At 37.6% G+C, this 18808-nt stretch overlaps 1 protein-coding gene across 1 annotated transcript in view; it reads left to right on the forward strand.

The window, feature by feature from the left end:
* LOC138692740 (uncharacterized) overlaps positions 1 to 18808 on the forward strand; it is a 55037-nt gene that overhangs the window by 14490 nt on the left and 21739 nt on the right. The window contains exons 5-9 of the mRNA XM_069815933.1: positions 1142 to 1384; positions 2607 to 2718; positions 4070 to 4250; positions 5205 to 5322; positions 7617 to 7937. Coding sequence (XP_069672034.1) covers positions 1142 to 1384; positions 2607 to 2718; positions 4070 to 4250; positions 5205 to 5322; positions 7617 to 7937 — 975 coding nt within the window. The remainder of the gene's footprint in view (positions 1 to 1141; positions 1385 to 2606; positions 2719 to 4069; positions 4251 to 5204; positions 5323 to 7616; positions 7938 to 18808) is intronic.

Genomic DNA, 18808 nt, shown 5'->3' on the forward strand with positions numbered 1-18808 from the left:
AACCAATGCTTTCTTGCCAGTAAATTACAATGTTATGTGTTGCAAATTCAAAAGGTATTTGGGGTGGTAAGATTCGTTCGTGGTCCTTTCTTTTACATCGTATCACAACATATATCTTATGGAATTAGGATAACTATGGAAAATCCAAGGCAGGATAAGTGGACTCTACTTACAAGACGAGTCAATTTGATCGTTTAGATCGACTCTATTAAATTATTAAGCCTTCATACTGGTAACTTCTAAGTAAACTGAACGAGACCAGTGTTTTTTGAACTGTGTGTGTCTTGTTATCATTCGAATGCCGCCACGGTGGTCCAGTGGTTAGATCTCTGGAATCATAATCCAGTGGACTCTTTTTCAATCCCCAAAGTACCCACGATTTATGATTTGTGTTGGGCAAGCTCGTGGTCCAAGTAAGAGGGTTCTTCTCTGGAAGCTCCAATTCCCCTGTGACATCCCAACAAATCTTCATCATCGCCAGTGTAGGGTAGGTCAGCCTCCTATGACGCATCCTGGACAACGACTGTCGGTAAATTGAATTACACAACTGGATTCATAGGGATGAATAACGAAAATTCAAGTATCCAGAATTATTATTAAAACAAATATCGTCCACACCTGTTGAGTAACGGTTAGCGCGTCTGACCGCGAAACCAGGTGGTCCGGGTTCGACTACCGGTCGGGGCAAAGTACCTGGTTGAGGTTTTTTCCGGAGTTTTCTCTCAACCCAACATGAGCAAATGCTGGGTAACTATCGGTGCTAGACCCTGGACTCATTTCACAGACATTATCACCTTTATCTCATTCAGACGCTAAATAACCTAAGATGTTGATAAAGCGTCGTAAAATAACCTACTTAAAATATATATATATATCGTCTGAGTACAAGTGAGGAATTATCCATCGTCACTTTCACGAGTAATCAAATGCGATAAACTGTTTTTGCTGCTTTCAGTTGGTGCTGGCAGATATTTTTTGTGTACCCTTTCCCTTACAGTACATTCTGGTGTTGTTTGAGAAGTTTTCTATGTAGGACCAAAACCTAGCACCTCGAATGTTTTATGCAGTATATGTATAGAGAATTACGGCTGAACACCTATAAAACAAATACAACTTACTGCAGAAATTGAATTTGCTATAGGTGACCGGGCTGTTCAGCGTGCCCACCCTGAACGTTCTGTGGGGCATGATTGCCGGTACCAGGTACGACCGAAACGATGAACGTCTGAAGGATCTCCTTAACAGGCTCACCATGAACTTCCGCTCGGGCAATCCCACGGGAGGTATCATCAACATATTCCCTATACTGATGACGATTGCCCCAGGCCTATCAGGATTCACCAAATTCAAGGAGACCCTCGTGAATCTGCAGAACTACATCAGAGTAAGTCAAATGACAGGCATTTCTGTTTCTTTTTGCTGATCAGCGGAGCTAATTCAGAGTATATATCTGCAAGGTACGGATGCTTCTTTTTGTCCAATTTGTTACAAAATTTTCCTTGTTCTTACTTATCGGCAGAACCACTACTGATAATAAATAAAAGTAGAAATGTTTGCGTTATGAAAGGCAAAAAGGCATTTTTGTTTGTTCAGAAGTCATCCCGTTTAAAAATGCATAACAACCCAGAAATCCCATTAAATTTGGAACACAGTAATTAATTGAATGTATATCATTCATTTAGTGTTCTGCCCAAGGGCAGGCTTTCACTGCAAACTCAGCTTTCTCCAGTCTTTCCTATATTCTGCCTTCCTCTTTGTTTCCTCATATGATCCATATTGAATGCATATATTATGTTTGAAATCTACTTACAAGCAGACAGTTTTAGTAAAATGGAGTACTATGGAATATTAAATTTATAGACTTCATAATATTGGAGCCACGAGGGATTCATTCAGCCACGGAACTTCATGTTAAAATTACGTATCTACCTGCGCCCAAAATTATATTTTAGCCCAACTTCTTTCTCATTTTTTTACGATATCCTTTAAGTTTTCGTTATTTAGGCTGTAGCTTTTCATAATTAAATTGCAAGAAATTGCTTGATAAGTACACTTTAGCATTATTTCACGGCACTAAAATTTTTCTAACGATCATTTTTTTCACATAAATCTCTCTCCCTATATCGTATATTGTAAAATGTTTACCTATACTTTTTCTAGTTCTATTTTCAATATATTTAGCTATATTTTCAGAAACAAAAAAATAATCGAGCGTTATTGCTAAATATCTGGACAAGATGTACAACTGGTATCTAAATTTAATCCGGCCATTTCAATATTATATTATTCTCTCGAAATATTTGAGCCTATTAAAAACTAACCAGATATTGAATGGTTGGCCAGAGCGAGACTGAAGCAAGGAAATGTTTGTTATTTTGGATAAACCAAGATTAGAGCCTAATGGTTTTAGAAGTATTTACATTATTATCATTACTTATTTGAATGTACACACTTGGGTAAAGTGAAGTGTAATGAAATCCATTTATTTTTATTTCCGTACTATATTTTAAAATAGGTTGTGGATACATGTGATCGAGCTGAAAACAGATTATTCGTAGGATTACTATTCTTGCCTGTTTTATAGTGTAATGTGTGCTCATTTTCAGCTATCCATCAAAGAACATGAACAAACACTGGACCAGAATAACCCGAGGGACTTAATTGACGTTTACTTGAGGGAAATGAGAAAACAGAACCATCCAGATAGCACGTTCACAGGTAATTGTCGTAAAGCAAGGCAGCGTTCAGATCCATTCTAACATGATTTATTCTACTGCATAAAAATTCATCACGTCAAGAACGTAGGTTCGTTTTCATATCGGTAATTTGTATTCTTATAACAAATAATATAAGTTAATATCAGATCAACTGCAGACTCACAAGATTTCATATCTTTTAGTACAGTGGTCGTCAGCATTCGCTGAAATGGGTAATGGGTTAGGAGTGTATCGGAATATGCACGCGTCGTGCAGAATGTAGAGGGAGAAAGCATGCCTGCCAGCAGCCACTTTTGTTTTCATAAAAGAAAATTAATTCACTTTCCCCGGAAAATGGTACGTGATGGGGCAATTTGGATTTCAAATTCAGATTTAGGGCATATATATTAGTAATATTCACCTATTTTTATTTCGGAGCAAGACAAAAAGTAAAAATTTGTTGTTCAGTGTAATCGGTTCGATTTTTTACGAGTAGAACACACTTTTCTACTCTACATTGTTCTCAGATTGAGCATTTTAATTATTTTGAGGTTTAATATCGTATACACTGGTAGAACGAATGAAATCAGAAACATTACAGTTGCCGAACTTAACAGAATGTGCTTTCCCGATACAGTGCTTGTTTAGCCGATGGTGGACGACATTTCCAGTATCTTCTATAAGGTACGATTTTATACACGTCTTAAGTAGCGAGGTTAACGTACGCTACGACATATCCAGACCCCGCCAGGGGTCAGTACATACTGTAGAAGCCTTCTAGTAGTAACGGAGTTGTAAATTTTTATCACAGAATGTGTTAACACCAGTCACTTGTTTAAAGAAAAGACACTCCTCAGTTTATCTGACAACAGATAGGACGGAGCTTGTTTTTATGAGTATTAGGCCTATTCACATTTAACTACATAACGTTGTTTAAAATTGTAATTTTGCTAGTTTAAGGAAATAGAGCAACAGTTAAAATTTTACGTTGTAAAAACCGATTTTAATCATTCATCGGGACCACGTTCTTGGATTCAAAGAAAAGGATTGATGACTTGGAACTGAATAACATTTTTAAGTGTCGGGTTTGGTCAGAATCGATCGCTACATGTAGAACTTATCACTGGGAATCTCGAGAAACAAAACTGATCTTACATTATCTTACGTTATTACATTTCTGGAAATCTTTCTAATGAAAATCAAACAATTAATGAGTTTTCAGAATTAGGCTTTTGTAAAGTTCCAGGACAGTGGAATACTTAAAAGCCTAATTCTGATCATAGCCACCATGAAAGCCTAAAGACGTATATAATTAATGTGAGTAAATGAACAAACTATTAAACGGTAACTATGGCAACTTGTTTATTTTCCAGAGCAAGGCCTCATCACGATCTGCCTAGACTTGTTCGCTGCAGGCGGGGAGACCACGACGAGCACGCTGGGTTTCTGCCTGATGTATATGCTGCTGTATCCCGAGGTTCAGAAGAAGGTGCGGAACGAGTTGGACGCCGTAGTAGGAAGGGACAGGCGCCCGTCCCTCGAAGACAGACCCAAGTACTACTTTGTTACATATTTCAACATTTGCTCATCATTATCGTGCTATTAGCTTGTTTATAAAAGCTGCAGTACATAACTTCACATTAACCCAAAAGTGGTACCTTTCTGAGTCGGTTAATTTTATTAACGATTCGATTACCTATCTCGATGGTGATTTGTGATGGTGAGATTTATTTCTGGCAAGGTGTCCCAACCGGTGTGTCGCGCAGTCCCATGGAGTGTGTCGTGAAATTTTGGATTGAACAATACATTTTATGCCATCCAGGAGGTCAACCTTCCAGAACATAAATGTTTCTTTTTTTATTAAACTCAGAACACTGTTTAAATAAATATCTCACTATAATTTCCTTTGTATGTTTGTTTATGACATAAATTATACTTTCCCAAGTGGTTGGTTGAGTTATTGGGTTATTTTACGACGCTGTATCAACATCTGAAGTTATTTAGCGTCTGAATGATATGAAGGTGATAATGGCAGTGAAATGAGTCCGGGGTCCAACACCGACAGTTACCCAGCATTTGCTCGTATTGGATTGAGGGAAAACCCCGGAAAAAACCTCAACCAGGTAACTTGTCCCGACAGGGATTCGAACCCGGGCCACCTAGTTTCGCGGCCAGACGCGCTGACCGTTACTCCACAGGTGTGGACCCCAAATGGTTGGAAAGGTGAGACTACAAACAGGGTTTCAAATAATAAATTTTGTCCCCCGCATTTATCAAGCAAAAACTCTGAGTAATTTTTATGTCACTTAATAGCGTCTCAAAATATAGGTCTGTTTTCAAATTTGAAAAAAACTTAACCCTGTCCCAATTATGCAATTTTTTGATAACATTTACATAATTTAAGATTATATGGTCTCATATTCCACAGCGGCACTACATATTTTCAGTACCAAAAGATTAACCGAGAAAATTAAAAATATAATATACATTTTGTGCAATTTATTGCAGACTTCCGTACGTGGAGGCGGTACTTACAGAAGTGTTCCGTTTGTGTTCCATTGCACCCATGACGCCACCGCATTGCGTGGATAGGGATACCTACATCAATGGGTACTTGATTCCAAAGGTAAAACCAAGTTTTCTGCACAATGATGTTGTTTTGGAGGGTTCACCGTGAAGACTTTTGTTGTATTTCAGACAGTAGCGATTCTAGTTACAGACACAGCGAAACGAGTTTCATTCCGGAAGGGAAATGGAATCTTGTCCCATGTTCCTTCTCTTATAATATTTATTTATTTTATTGGGTTATTTTACGACGCTGTATCAACATCTCAGGTTATTTAGCGTCTGCATGAAATGAAGGTGATAATGCCGGTGAAATGAGTCCGGGGTCCAGCACCGAAAGTTACCCAGCATTTGCTCGCATTGGGTTGAGGGAAAACCAGATAACTTGCCCCGACCGGGATTCGAACCCGGGCCACCTGGTTTCGCGGCCAGACGCGCTGACCGTTACTCCACAGGTGTGGACCTCTTATAATATATATATGTAGGGTAATTGCGAAAATGTGCGTTTTATGCAATCAGTTTATCACTATTTGCGGTACAATGACAATTAATCTGAGTTATGTTTTATGAGTAAGTAGGCAGTGAAACAATTATTTTCAACTAAACATAAAAACATAATTCACATATAAAGAGAATCCATGTTCATGTGGTCAGCATGACGCATTGCCCACTTTTTAAGGGAAACAAATACCGTGTCCCGCTTAGAGGGATCGAGAAATAAATGCTCACCATTTAAAATAAGATGAAGATATAGTTGTGATATACATCTGACAAGATGCAGAAACTGTCCAAGTTTATGCACCAATGGTTTAAAAACAATTGCATGTTCATGCAATTACCGTGGAAACAAGCCTGGCGCCATTCAGTAGAACATTCCGTCATTGGACCATTCTTCTTCATCGAGGCAACAGTCACAGGGAATGTGTATCTGGACATGTTGTAGAATCGGTTTTTCAGCAACAAGGTGCTCCACCCCATTACTATGGAGCAGTGCGTGGCTCCTTGAATGCAAACTTTCCCAGTAGGTTGATCGGAAGAGGAGAACCCTTACCTGGCCACCTAGGTCAACCGACTTGACGCCCATTGACCTTCCTCTGAGGCTTTGTGACAAGTGTTGTGTACCAACGTGATACAGTTGGCACATTGGAAAAACTGAGACAACGCATTATAAATGCAGCTGCTCTAATCACTCCACAAATATTATAGAACACTTGGCAGAAGGTTGAGTACCTTTAGATGTCTTCAGGGTAGCTCGAGGCGCACACATCGAGTTGCACTGACCATTCTCCGAAACTCAAAGCGTTTTTACATCAAGTTATACAAAAAGTTATGTTATAAAACCATTATTTATACTTTAAATTAGCACTTATTTCTCGATCCCTCTAAGCGGAACACGGTGTACAGTAAACAGCAACTAACGACCGTAAGTTGCTGGAATTCACATGACATCTATATACTAACATCAAGTGTCTTTTGGGTCAGTGTAGTGGACGGAAAGGATCGAGGTCAGCATTCAGGCTATATATTCACCTTAGAAGTACAGACATGGAATCGTTACTGCATACGAATACTAGCATTACTATTATTATTAGTGGTATCGATGGTAATATTATCGAATAGTGCAGTGATTATGTGACGGCCATAGGAAACGGGTAATGGGCCGGCTGCTTGTAAACAGTACCAACACTGTAACTTCGCCTATAGCAGACATGCCAAACTCGGTTGAAGGGAAAAGTATGACGTCAACCTCACTCCAAAACTTTTAGACACGATTGACGTCCATGCATCGCTCTCAATCAAAAACTTAATTCAGTGGCGGATAGTACATAAAATCATGTTGTAAAAAATATCACCACTATATATTACTTATCCCATCTCCCTTCAACCAACAAAAGAGAGTAGTACATGTTTAGTGCTAAATTTGAGGTTCGATGGTTCAAATCCGGCAATAAAAATTCTTATCATTGCTTCTTTCTGAACGAAAGTAAAATTGGAACGTCTGTATCATACAATTACAACACGTATAAATCCATCCTGGCGAAAATTGCCGGCCATTTTGTCCAGAATTAAATTCTAGAAGAAGCATAATTGGCCCTTATTGGTGGTCTTAGCGCACGTGAATTTTCTCACTCTATACTTATAATTCAACTGCTATTGATCCGGTTATACTGCTTTCTTTTGGAGTCATTTTTGTAACGGATGCAGTAATACGGTACTTCAAATTCGTCCCCTTTGAGTAGACCACCTCAACCTCTCCAGCCAAACCCAGAAGAACGGTAATTGCTGCCCTACCGCAGTCACCGTCTTCCACCTTGAATTTGAACCCATATGTCATACTATTCATTATTTCAACAGGACTCCATGGTGCTGGTGGTCCTGTACAGTCTCTTCCAAGACAAAGAACACTGGGGCGACCCCGAGGTGTTCAGACCCGAACGCTTCCTGGATGCGGACGGAAAGTTGGTCAAGGATGAATGGATGATCCCGTTCGGCATGGGCAAGCGGATGTGCTTGGGCGAGGTGCTAGCCCGGAGCGTCGTCTTCCTGTTCTTCACATCTATCGTGCAGGAGTTCTTGTTGAGCATACCTGAGGGCGACACAAAACCCTCAACCGTTCCTCTGTCGGGGTTCACCATTGCCCCTGCACCATTTAGGATTAAGGTCACTGAGAGGACCTGAACAAATACAGTAAAAAATAATGCAATACACTTTATATTCTTTTTTTCCTAGCTAATTTGACGCTGCTATCGTCACTGTAAATTCCTTTCCTCTTTTCTTTACTGCTCTGTGAAATAGAAAAAATTGAATTTAGGCTATATTACACATACATTTATATCTTGTCACGTTCTTATTCAGGCCAGTGCCTATAGAATGGGTAATTGTTTACAGCGGTGGAGTTAAAAGTTCGACACATTAACTGAACACCTTCCATTTTCATTTTTCTGTTCTCAATAATTAATGTTTAATCACAAATGACTTTTTCCGTGTATTTTCACCAGAACAATTAATATATCCTTAATAATAACATTAGCTTTAATATTACGACTAATATTTTTTAGTTGACTCACCAACATCCAACATTTGTCTATCTTGAAAATACAAAAGTTTAAAAATAATAAAAAAATAACAATTCCCCAAAGAACCTACAATCACCGGTTACAGTCGGGCGGACGACAAATTCGTGATAAGTAAAAGTGAATCAAATTAGTTACAATTGATGCGAGAAAAATCAATATTCTCTCATATAAAATCAATCATATCTACAGTTTTTATCAGAGCTTTCGGTCCCTACACTCCAGATCCGAATGACGTCAGAGACAATACACGAGCCACTTCTTTAATCCCTCAGTGACGAAAGGGAGAGGAGAATATCGGAGTCAGTTCACCCTCGCTGGTGTTATGATCACCATATTTTATATTTGCATATGAATCCGAAGTTCAAGGGTTTAAACTCGCTCGATGATTTATAATTTTAAGAGCAATAAAATCCTTAGTATTGATTTATCCGGAAAGGAAGAAAATCCGGGAGGCCCGCATCGTACATTTATTGCACGTTGAAGAAAATTGTCCCTGACTAAGAAGGCTCCAGGGAAAGTTTACCAAGCATTTATTGTCCACGCCAAATTTGAAGGTAATACAAAGTTCCAGGATGAGTGGCATTAAGTGGGAGTGAATTTAGTCCATGCCATAACACGGTAGTCCTTAATGGGACGCGTTCTGTTGCTATGATATAATTAACACATATTTTATAAGGTTAAAAAGTAAAACTGTCCTGTTTTGCATTTAACAGTACGAGTTGTGAATAGTGTATAATATTTGTAAGGTAAAATATCTTGTCCGGCGATTAGTTCAGTATGTGCATTAATATAAGAATTCATTATTTAATCATATGGGATATGGAGTAATTGCGGATTTTGTGCTCGGCGTTCCCTCGCATTAGTTAATATTTTATTTTTATGGCTTCAGAAGTAGTGACGAGAAATTATACTAGATAGATTCAACACCAAATCTGGATAAGTGAGAAACCAGATTGGCTTTCAAAAAGCTATAGAATTTAGATCAAAAGACTGTGATGTTAAATAATAAAATAGACAGTTTTGATGATCTATGAATTTCTGGTTGATTCTTATCACATGTATAAAATAGAGGTAGGGACTCTTCTAAACACGTTACGTAAACTCAGAAAAGTGACCTTAAAGTAAATGTATAGACATACCAGTAATAAATAATGTTTATTTTTAATATTATATTTTGTTTATGTATTAGTCTCCATTATGCACATTTTGTATTAGGTAATTAAAACAGGATATAAAATTGTTTAAAAATGTCTGTTTCATTATTTTTTCTACATAGACATTACATTATTAACTTACTCCATGAGCAGCATCTACTCCACAGGATGAAGAATGCTAAGTTCTTTTTTCAGTTTGTCTCAACAGTGAACTTAAAAAGCATTTAATTGCAATTTGTACAAACTCGGAATATTTGATAGCTATATAGCTATGATCTTTACATCCTCAATAAATGAAGTATAAAGAATAAGTAGACTACTGTGATTCTGCAAGAAATGTTTCAAGATTTTGACTGGAATACATGTTTTCAGCTTTCCTGAATAAGAAAAAAATATTTCTGGAACTAGTATCTTTTTATCGTTTAAGCTATTTGACAAATTGTTCTCATATACAGTATTTTAATTCCATTTAATTGGAAATTATGTACAGTAAAACTTTGGATTATGAGTAACTTGGTTTGCAAGTGTTTTGCAAAACGAACGAACAATGAGGAAACTTTTTTGTTTTGTAAACGAGGGATGTCTTGCAATACCAGCCACAAATGAGATTAAAGAGGTGTGTAAAAAGCGAGAAGCAGTACAAAATTGTGTTCAAATTCACCACTCTGATAAGGTCGTAGCAGTGCATGCGATAAATCTGTTTAACGACAACGCAATGCCACATTTCCGCAATATCCTCAAAACGAGACAAAAGTAGGTGTCATTGGATAGGTTCTTAGTCAAAGCAAAAGATTCCAGTCAGTCAAGCAGTCGGAAGTGATTCCGTTAGTGATAGTAAAAATATTTTCTTTAAATTTTCAAGATGTTTACTAAGCAGTAAAACAGGTGGAAGATTTTATAATATATTATTGCGTTGTACCGAACTACATATGATATTTCCGTGAAGGAATTCTGTGTTATCATGTGATGAAGGATCGGTGGAGCGGAGAAAAATTCTCTTCGGCACCGGGATTCGAACCCGGGTTTTCAACTCTACGTGCTGACTCTCTATCCACTAAGCCACACCGGATTCCAATTCAGATACCGGGTTATTATTGAGTTATTCAAGTGTTTACAGATCGAGCATTGCAGAATTGCCTCTGCTCGACCATTATAAAGAAATGCAGCGGGTGGGCGAGAAATGTTCGGACCAGTTGTAACACATCTGGTCGCTTAGCTTTACAGTATTTGTAACATTTGAAAATTGTGTTGGTGTTTCTATATCTATGAGGAGACTTGCTAGTGTTTTAAGGCGTGGCTAATTAATATTAATATTATCATATATTCCGGTCTATGTGTTAGAGTGTTGTTATTATACACAGAAAGTTGCTGTCCGAAAATGCCATCTATATCATCGAACCTATAAGAGGCAAGGGAAGTAGCATACAATGTTTTCAACTTTATTGTTAGAAAGGCGAAAAATGCCCCTGAAAAAAAGGAAAGAAAAGAGCAGCATGCGCTATGGGCGTGGGTGTGCATACTTACAAATGAGCTTTAAGGAACCGGAGGTTCATTGCCGTTCTCACATAAGCCCGTCATCGGTCCCTGTCTTGAACAAGATTAATCCAGTCGCTACATTTACATTCCATCTCCCTCAAATCCATTTTAACATTATTCTCTCACCTATATCTCGGCCTCCCCAAAGATCTTTTTCTCTGATGTCTTTCAACTAACACTCTATATGCATTTCTGGATTCACCCATATGTGGTGCACGCCCTACCCATGTCAAATGTCTGGATTTAATGTCCCTAATTATGTTAGGTGAAGAATACAATGCGTGCAGTTCTGCGTTGTGTAACTTTCTCCATTCTCCTGTAACTCCATCCCTCTTAGCCTCAAATATTTTCCTGGGCACTTTATTCTCGAAAACCCTTAATCTATGTTCCTCTCTCAAAGTGGGAGTCCAAGTTTCACAACCATACAGAACAACTGGTAATGAACTGTTTTATAAATTATAACATTCAGGTTTTTTGAAAGCAGACTGGATGACAAAAACTTTTCAACCAAATAATGACAGGCATATCTCATATTTATGCTGCGTTTAATTTCCTCTCGAGTGTCATTTATATTTGTTACTGTTGCTGCAGGGTACTTGAATTTTTACACCTTTTCAAAGGATAAATTCCAATTTTCATATTTTCATTTCGTACTATGTCCTGGTCACAAGGGACAATCATATACTTCGTATTTTCGGAATTTACTTTCAAATCTACTCTCTTTACTTGTTTCAAGTAAAATTCCCGTATTTTCCCTAATAGTTTGTGGATTTTCCTCTAACATATTCGCTTCATCCGCATAAACATGCAGCTGATGTAACCCGTTCAATTCCAAACGCTCTCTGTTTTCCTGGACTTTTCTAATGGCATATTCGAGAGCAAAGTTAAAATATGAAGGTGACAGTGCATCTCCTTGCTTTAGTCTGCAGTTAATTGAAAAAGCTTCAGACAAAAACTGGCCTATACAACTTAGCTGTACGTTTCACCGAGACACATATTAATTAATCGCATTAGCTTCTTGGGAATACCAAATTCAATAAGAATATTATATAAAACTTCTCTCTTAACCGAGTCATATACCTTTTTGAAATCTATGAATAACTGATGTACTGTGCCCTTAAAATTTCATTTTTCTCAAATATCTGTCGAATACAAAACAATCTGACCAATAATTGATCTCGCGTATTATCCTAAAACAGGTATGTCAAAACCCTGCACATTGTGCAGTAGTCTCTGTGCGATATGCACTTTCTATTCCCCTACCTGGAGGGAGTGAATCGCCTTGGAGGGAAACGCGAAGGGCTATACAGACCTGCAACAGCATATTAGCTTTTGTTTCAGTAACTCAGTTTCAGTACGGGTACTGATTTGGCTGTCTGTGAATGAGTTATGATAAATGAAGTGAGTTCACAGATAACGAAGAAGGAAAATTATGAATCATATAACATAATTGTTATAATGTTTTCCTAAGCCAACAATAATTATTTTAAAATGAAAGGTTTTGATCAGACCATGTCGAGGTAATAGTGTTGTGACAGTTTAGATCAGATTAATAAAGTTAATCAGTACTCTCACGGCAAAACGAACTTGACATTGGCGTTGTTTTAGAGTCTGTACTAACAGCCATCGAAGATTAGACGACTTACGACTTTCATTTCATAAGCTGGTAAGTGATGAGAATATTGTGAGGAATACATTAAGGCTCTTGAAGTTGTAAGGACCGAAGAAGGCAACTATTTGCAAGGCGGAAAATTTTTCTGGAAAAATATATAATGGCAAATTTTCCGTCTCACGTCACTATATTATGCTAATATACTTACATTAATAAAACTTTACACCTGACATAAATAGAATATCGTCGCTTCACAGCTTGTGAACTACACTTCTAATTTCTTTCAGTACCGCTTCCAACTTGTCGATACTTGCTCTCAACGTTTTTTAAATAAACTATATGTGAATTTAAATTCTAAGCTTAATTTATATCATTTATTAATATTAATGTTACTTTATATTGACATACAGCAAGGAAAGTATTTCAGTGTAAAAACTTCATCATGTCCTACTGCATGTAATTAATCGGGAGTATATTTTCTTTAACATTTGTGTACCAATGGTCCCAATAAATAATAATGCTTGACGAACAATGAAAGAATATGGTCTATTATTTAAAATAATTAGTAAAATGAAATACTGTGTTCATTTTTTGTTGTTTCGAAATTACTGCAATATTCTTTTTCTTCAAATACTACATAAAAATCATTTTAATAAATAATGCTTTACAAACCACTACTTGGTCAAGTATAACTGAGTAAGCCTAAAGTTTTTTGTATTGCAATTGTCAAATATAGACACTTATAATAATAACCGTGTTTTTTTCCTTCTGCTAAGTCTATTTATAATGTCCAAATGCCTATTTAATCCAACCCTAGAAGCGCAGAATAGATTATTGTACACCCCTCCAGCTAAGAACTTATAAGAGCAACCCTTAAATGATGCTGTCCGCACAGACCGGTGATCCGCGCACATAACTGCACATTCAGAGTCTGATTTCTGACATGCCTGTCCTAAAACCCATTAATGATCCCCAATAATTTCATCTTCATAAGGAGTTAATCTTCTCAAAAGAATATTGGACAAAATTTTGTATGGGTGTGTGTACAGTACGTAAATTAAAAAGGTTAAAGGAGCAAAGCGACGTCCACTTCAACATTCCCATCTACCTTCAGTTTCCTAATAAAAAAACGTTACCATAAAAAACAATGGCAAAAATTGACAGTTTCTATGTGTTCTCAAAAGTATACAATTATTTATTTTTATAAAACTGAGAATTGTGATCCGACCGTAGAAAGAATTCGAGAAAAACTAGAGAAAGAGATGCATTTCAGGGGCACTAGTTCTCCAACATCAGCTGCTTACACGGAGCCCCACACCATAATATTTCCTCCACCATGCTTTACAGTTGGTTGCTAGTTTTCTTTTTTCATATCTTCATTAGGCTTACGCCACACCAACAACCTACGACCTACGACCTGAATCGAACACATCGAACGGATTTTCGTCCGCAAAAATTACATTGTTCCTCCATTTATCATCTTTGTCAATGTTGTCTTTAACAAATTGAAGCCTCTTCTTCCTGTTGACTTCAGTGACTAGTGGCTTTTTCCTCGCCGCTAATCCATGATACCCCTCCCGTCGTATAACTTTTCGAACGGTTTCTGGATGCACGTTATTTCTAAATTTACTTGCGGGTTCTGCTGCTAGCTGTGTTGCGCGATCACTTTTCTGATCATAGAACGTCTGCAGTATGAATTCAATTCGGTCCTCTCCTTCATTTCGCCTTATTACGTCACCGATCGTGCTTCTTTTCATATTCAACATTCTAACGATATCCCTGTGTGTTCGACCTTTTTCATGATGAAAAACAACAACAACAAGCTGTCGCAGTTCAAAATTCGAACTTTTACCTTTGTACCCCATTGGAAAGAAAACAATCTGCAGCACTGGAAAACGCGTCTGAATCTTCCGATAGCAGTCGGGTTAAGTGACCTTCCACTACTCTTACCCCTATCTTAATGTGCATAGGACGTAAACCAGCCGCGGCGAGAACGTGACTCGCGAGACATTGTGGCTCGCAGTGATAGCTGTGCTTGCTTCTAACCTCCGCCAACCCCCACCCTCTCACTCACTGGAGTCAAACTCCGTTCCATTTGTATTTGTCTCTGACCTGAGAGTGGCATATGTCTCTCTCGAAACCATGTACGAAAGTTCCAAGTAAGATGGGAAGACGCATTTTTTTGCTGTCAATATGATGAGAATATTAAATGTATGATTTGTTCACGAGTATTATGAGGAAAACGGTTGTATAACATAAAACGGCATTATACTGCATGTTACTTATGAAACGTTAAAAGGTTAAGTGTTATTGTCGTCATCATCATCATCATCATCATCATCATCATCATCATCATCATCATCATCATCTCTGTACGTCGACCCTTTTTCAGCAGATGTACGAATAATGCGGTTAGCTCTTCAATTTGAACTCACTGATTTACTATGTGATGTCAAATGAAAGCTAGATGTAAGGACTTGACAAATGTTGAACTTTCAAATCTTTGCCAAAAAAATAAATATCCGAAGCTTCGTTCTTTCCCTTGCTCTGTTGAAGGCATGTTCGCTACAACTTACGTTTGTGAAAAATTATTTTCAACAATTAAAATAGTAAAAACCAAATTTAGATCACGACTGACAGACAAATTCCTTCGTGATCAACTACGACCGGCAGTAAGTGACATAATTTCTGATTTTGAAACTCTGTCGCAGAGACATTCTGAAGACAATTAATAGGTTGAGATAATGTGTCCTATGTTTTTTTGTTCATTTTTTTCTTCGTTACACGTACTAAACATTAGTTTGTAACCTTATACTGTATAAAATTATAATTAAGTGCTTGACGTAAAGAAAATGAAATCGGTTAATAAGTCAGACAGTTGCTTCACTTCCTCTTCGGGTGTCTGCCTCCCTCCATAGGTGCTATGTACATTGCAGGTTACACAGTGGCTCGGCGCACGATCACATTTTCGTCACGGCTGACGTAAACACAGCAGAAACGAGGCCTACGCATGCAGATCGAATATTAAATTGAGTGCATATATTGATGTTTTATAAAACAAACGTAAAAATAATATGAAATATAAGGTATTTAGTTAGAATTTATGAATTTGATAAAAATATGCAAATATCGAACTTTTGAAGTATGTGGACTTTTTTTTTTTGTGTTTTCCATCATTAATATGTTGAATATTCGAAAATAAAAAATTAAAGACTGATCGAATAAAAAAGTGACAATCAGTAACTTGCCACTCAAATTCCTCGTGTTGCGACATTGCAAGACAGAGATTGCGTCGGTCGAGTTTAGTCAGGTGAGTCAGGTCTGATTTCGTGTGCTATGAACTAGCAAAGGAATGATGCAATCAGCATGTGAATACAGACAAGCTTCCATTACGTGTTATATTCTAGTAGGTAGGGTCTCGAATCAGGAGGGACCTGCCGTGTCTACCGGGTCTAGATGCAGCACTCCAAAGAAATGATGCAATCAACATGCGAATGCAGACAAGCTTCGATTACGTGCCTACCGTGTCTAGATGCAGCACTCCATCGTGGCTCCAATCGCTTAGAACTAGGTAGTTACTTTTCGACAATATTAGGTTTGTTTCTGCAGGGAGTTTATGATGGTTTGACAGCCGTTTGAAAAATGTTCCAGCCTCGAACATTGTGCACGATCAGCGATGATTAATTTCAAATCAGCCCTGCACGAACACTCATGTACTGTAATACTGTAGTTATCTATGAGGCAAATTCGTAAAGGTTCTCTTTTTAGGTTTCACAAACACACAAGGAGCAGAAATGTAACTTTTCCGAATGTGTATCGCACAATGTTTTTTCTACTTACTTGCTTACTGACTTTTAAGGAACCCGGAGGTTCATTGCCGCCCTCACATAAGCCCGCCATTGGTCCCCATCCTCTGCAAGATTAATCCAGTCTCTACCATCATATTTCACTTCCCTCAGATCCATTTTAATATCTTCCCATCTACAGTACGTCTCGGCCTCCGCAAAGGTCTTTTTCCCTCCGGCCACTCAACTAACACTCTATACACATTTCTGGATTCGCCCATACGTGCTACATGCCCTGCCAATCTCAATCGTCTGGATTTAATGTTCCTAATTATGTCAGGTGAAGAATACAATGCGTGCAGTTCTGTGTTGTGTAAGTTTATCATTCTCCTGTAACTTCATCCCTCTTAGCCCCAAATATTTTCCTAAGCACCTTATTCTCAAACACCCTTAACCTATGTTCCTCTCTCAAAGTGAGAGTCCAAGTTTCACAGCCATACAGAACAACCGGTAATATAACTGTTTTATAAATTCTAACTTTCAGATTTTTTGACAGCAGACTAGATGATAAAAGCTTCTCAACCGAATAATAACAGGCATTTCCCATATTTATTCTGTGTTTAATTTCCTCCCAAGTGTCATTTCTGTTTGTTAGTGTTGCTCCCAAGTATTTGAAGTCCACACCTGTGGAGTAACGGTCAGCGCGTCTGGCAGCGAAACCAAGTGACCCGGGTTCGAATCCCGGTCGGGGCAAGTTACCTGGTTGAGGTTTTTTCCGGGGTTTTCCCTCAATCCAATAGGAGCAAATGCTGGGTAACTTTCGGTGCTGGACCCCGGACTCATTTCACCGGCATTATCACCTTCATATCATTCAGACGCTAAATACCCTAGATGTTGATACAGCGTCGTAAAATAACCCAATAAAATAAAAAATAAAGTATTTGAATTTTTCCACCGCTTCAAAGGATAAATTTCCAATTTTTATATTTCCATTTCGTACAATATTCTCGTTACGAGACATAATCATATACTTTGTCTTTTCGGGATTTACTTCCAAACCTATCTCTTTACTTGCTTCAAGTAAAATTTCCGTATTATCCCTAATAGTTTGTGGATTTTCTTTTACACTAGCACACTTTACATTCAATAAATATTTCAAGTTGGTCACAAAATATAGATAATGATTTTATTTTGCATTGCTGTATTGGAATTACTACCGTAAACTGTGGTGAAGTTGGCTGCCCTGATTGAAGTTTGTCACAAAATACAGATTATTATTTAGCATTGCTGTATTACAATTTATTATAGTAAAACCTGGGTGGTATGTAACTGAAAGGAAATTATTTAAATTAACATACAATTCAAAACTCCGTAGTTTTGAACCAAAATAGGAGGTGAAAATCTACCTTAAGAATTATGTAGCTACATAGGTAAATACTATAAAAGAAAGCTTAATAAAAAAGTAAGAGAAAAAATCTTATAAAAATAACGAAAATCTGCACTTGAGTATTGTTTTTGTCAGGCTGTTAAAGCACATAGGCTATAACTACATGACACAATTCTTGCTTTTTGACGCAAATACGTCTGTAAACCCGGTCCAATGTTAGGGTACCATCCCAGAAAGTCGACAGACACATTTTCAGGAGAGTTTTATTGCGCTCATAATTTATAAAATACATTATATACTTCAAAGAAGTAAACGGTTTTCAATAGACGAAGGAACAATGTATCCCAAAGTGACCATAAGTTGGAAGGGGTGACGTCATCTAGCAATACACTGGAGCATAGAAGTTGAGGCACTAATTGGCAGGTCGAGCGGCAGCCGAGGTAATGTAACTGGAGAATGTGAAGCGATAGAATGTTCACATTGGTGTCAAACGATTTGTAACGAGCCAGGCAACAATCTCAATTGAGCAACAATCAGCATCGACAAGTTACATGTGAAATTGTGTGAAGCGAGAAAACTCACAATGTTGAGATATATGCAGCGAAAAGGGGAGCAGGATTATAAACAACGGGTAGAAAATGATAGAACAAGATGATTACTATAGCAAGTAACATGCTTACTCTCAATGCATACAAGGTGACTTACCCCCAGGAGTCCCAGTGCAGCAATGATGTATCGGGTTTCCAGAGTATCTGAAAAGAAGAGAATGATGTTGAGTGTCACTAACGACGTTTACCTTAACAACAATTGAGGCGCTGAGATAAAATAACTGGGACTTGTCATCAATTTTGTACTTTAACATCTATATAACAGTAGTAATATAATAATACCAAAAATGATTGTCAAATGTTATTTATTTGCCGTTTCTTATTAAAGTCTGTTCCTTTAGAACAAAAAGGGGACATGTCAGCAGTTTCCAAACCTACTGTTTAGTTC

The sequence above is a fragment of the Periplaneta americana genome, chromosome 17, assembly GCF_040183065.1.
Source record: "Periplaneta americana isolate PAMFEO1 chromosome 17, P.americana_PAMFEO1_priV1, whole genome shotgun sequence".
NCBI lineage: Eukaryota > Metazoa > Arthropoda > Insecta > Blattodea > Blattidae > Periplaneta > Periplaneta americana.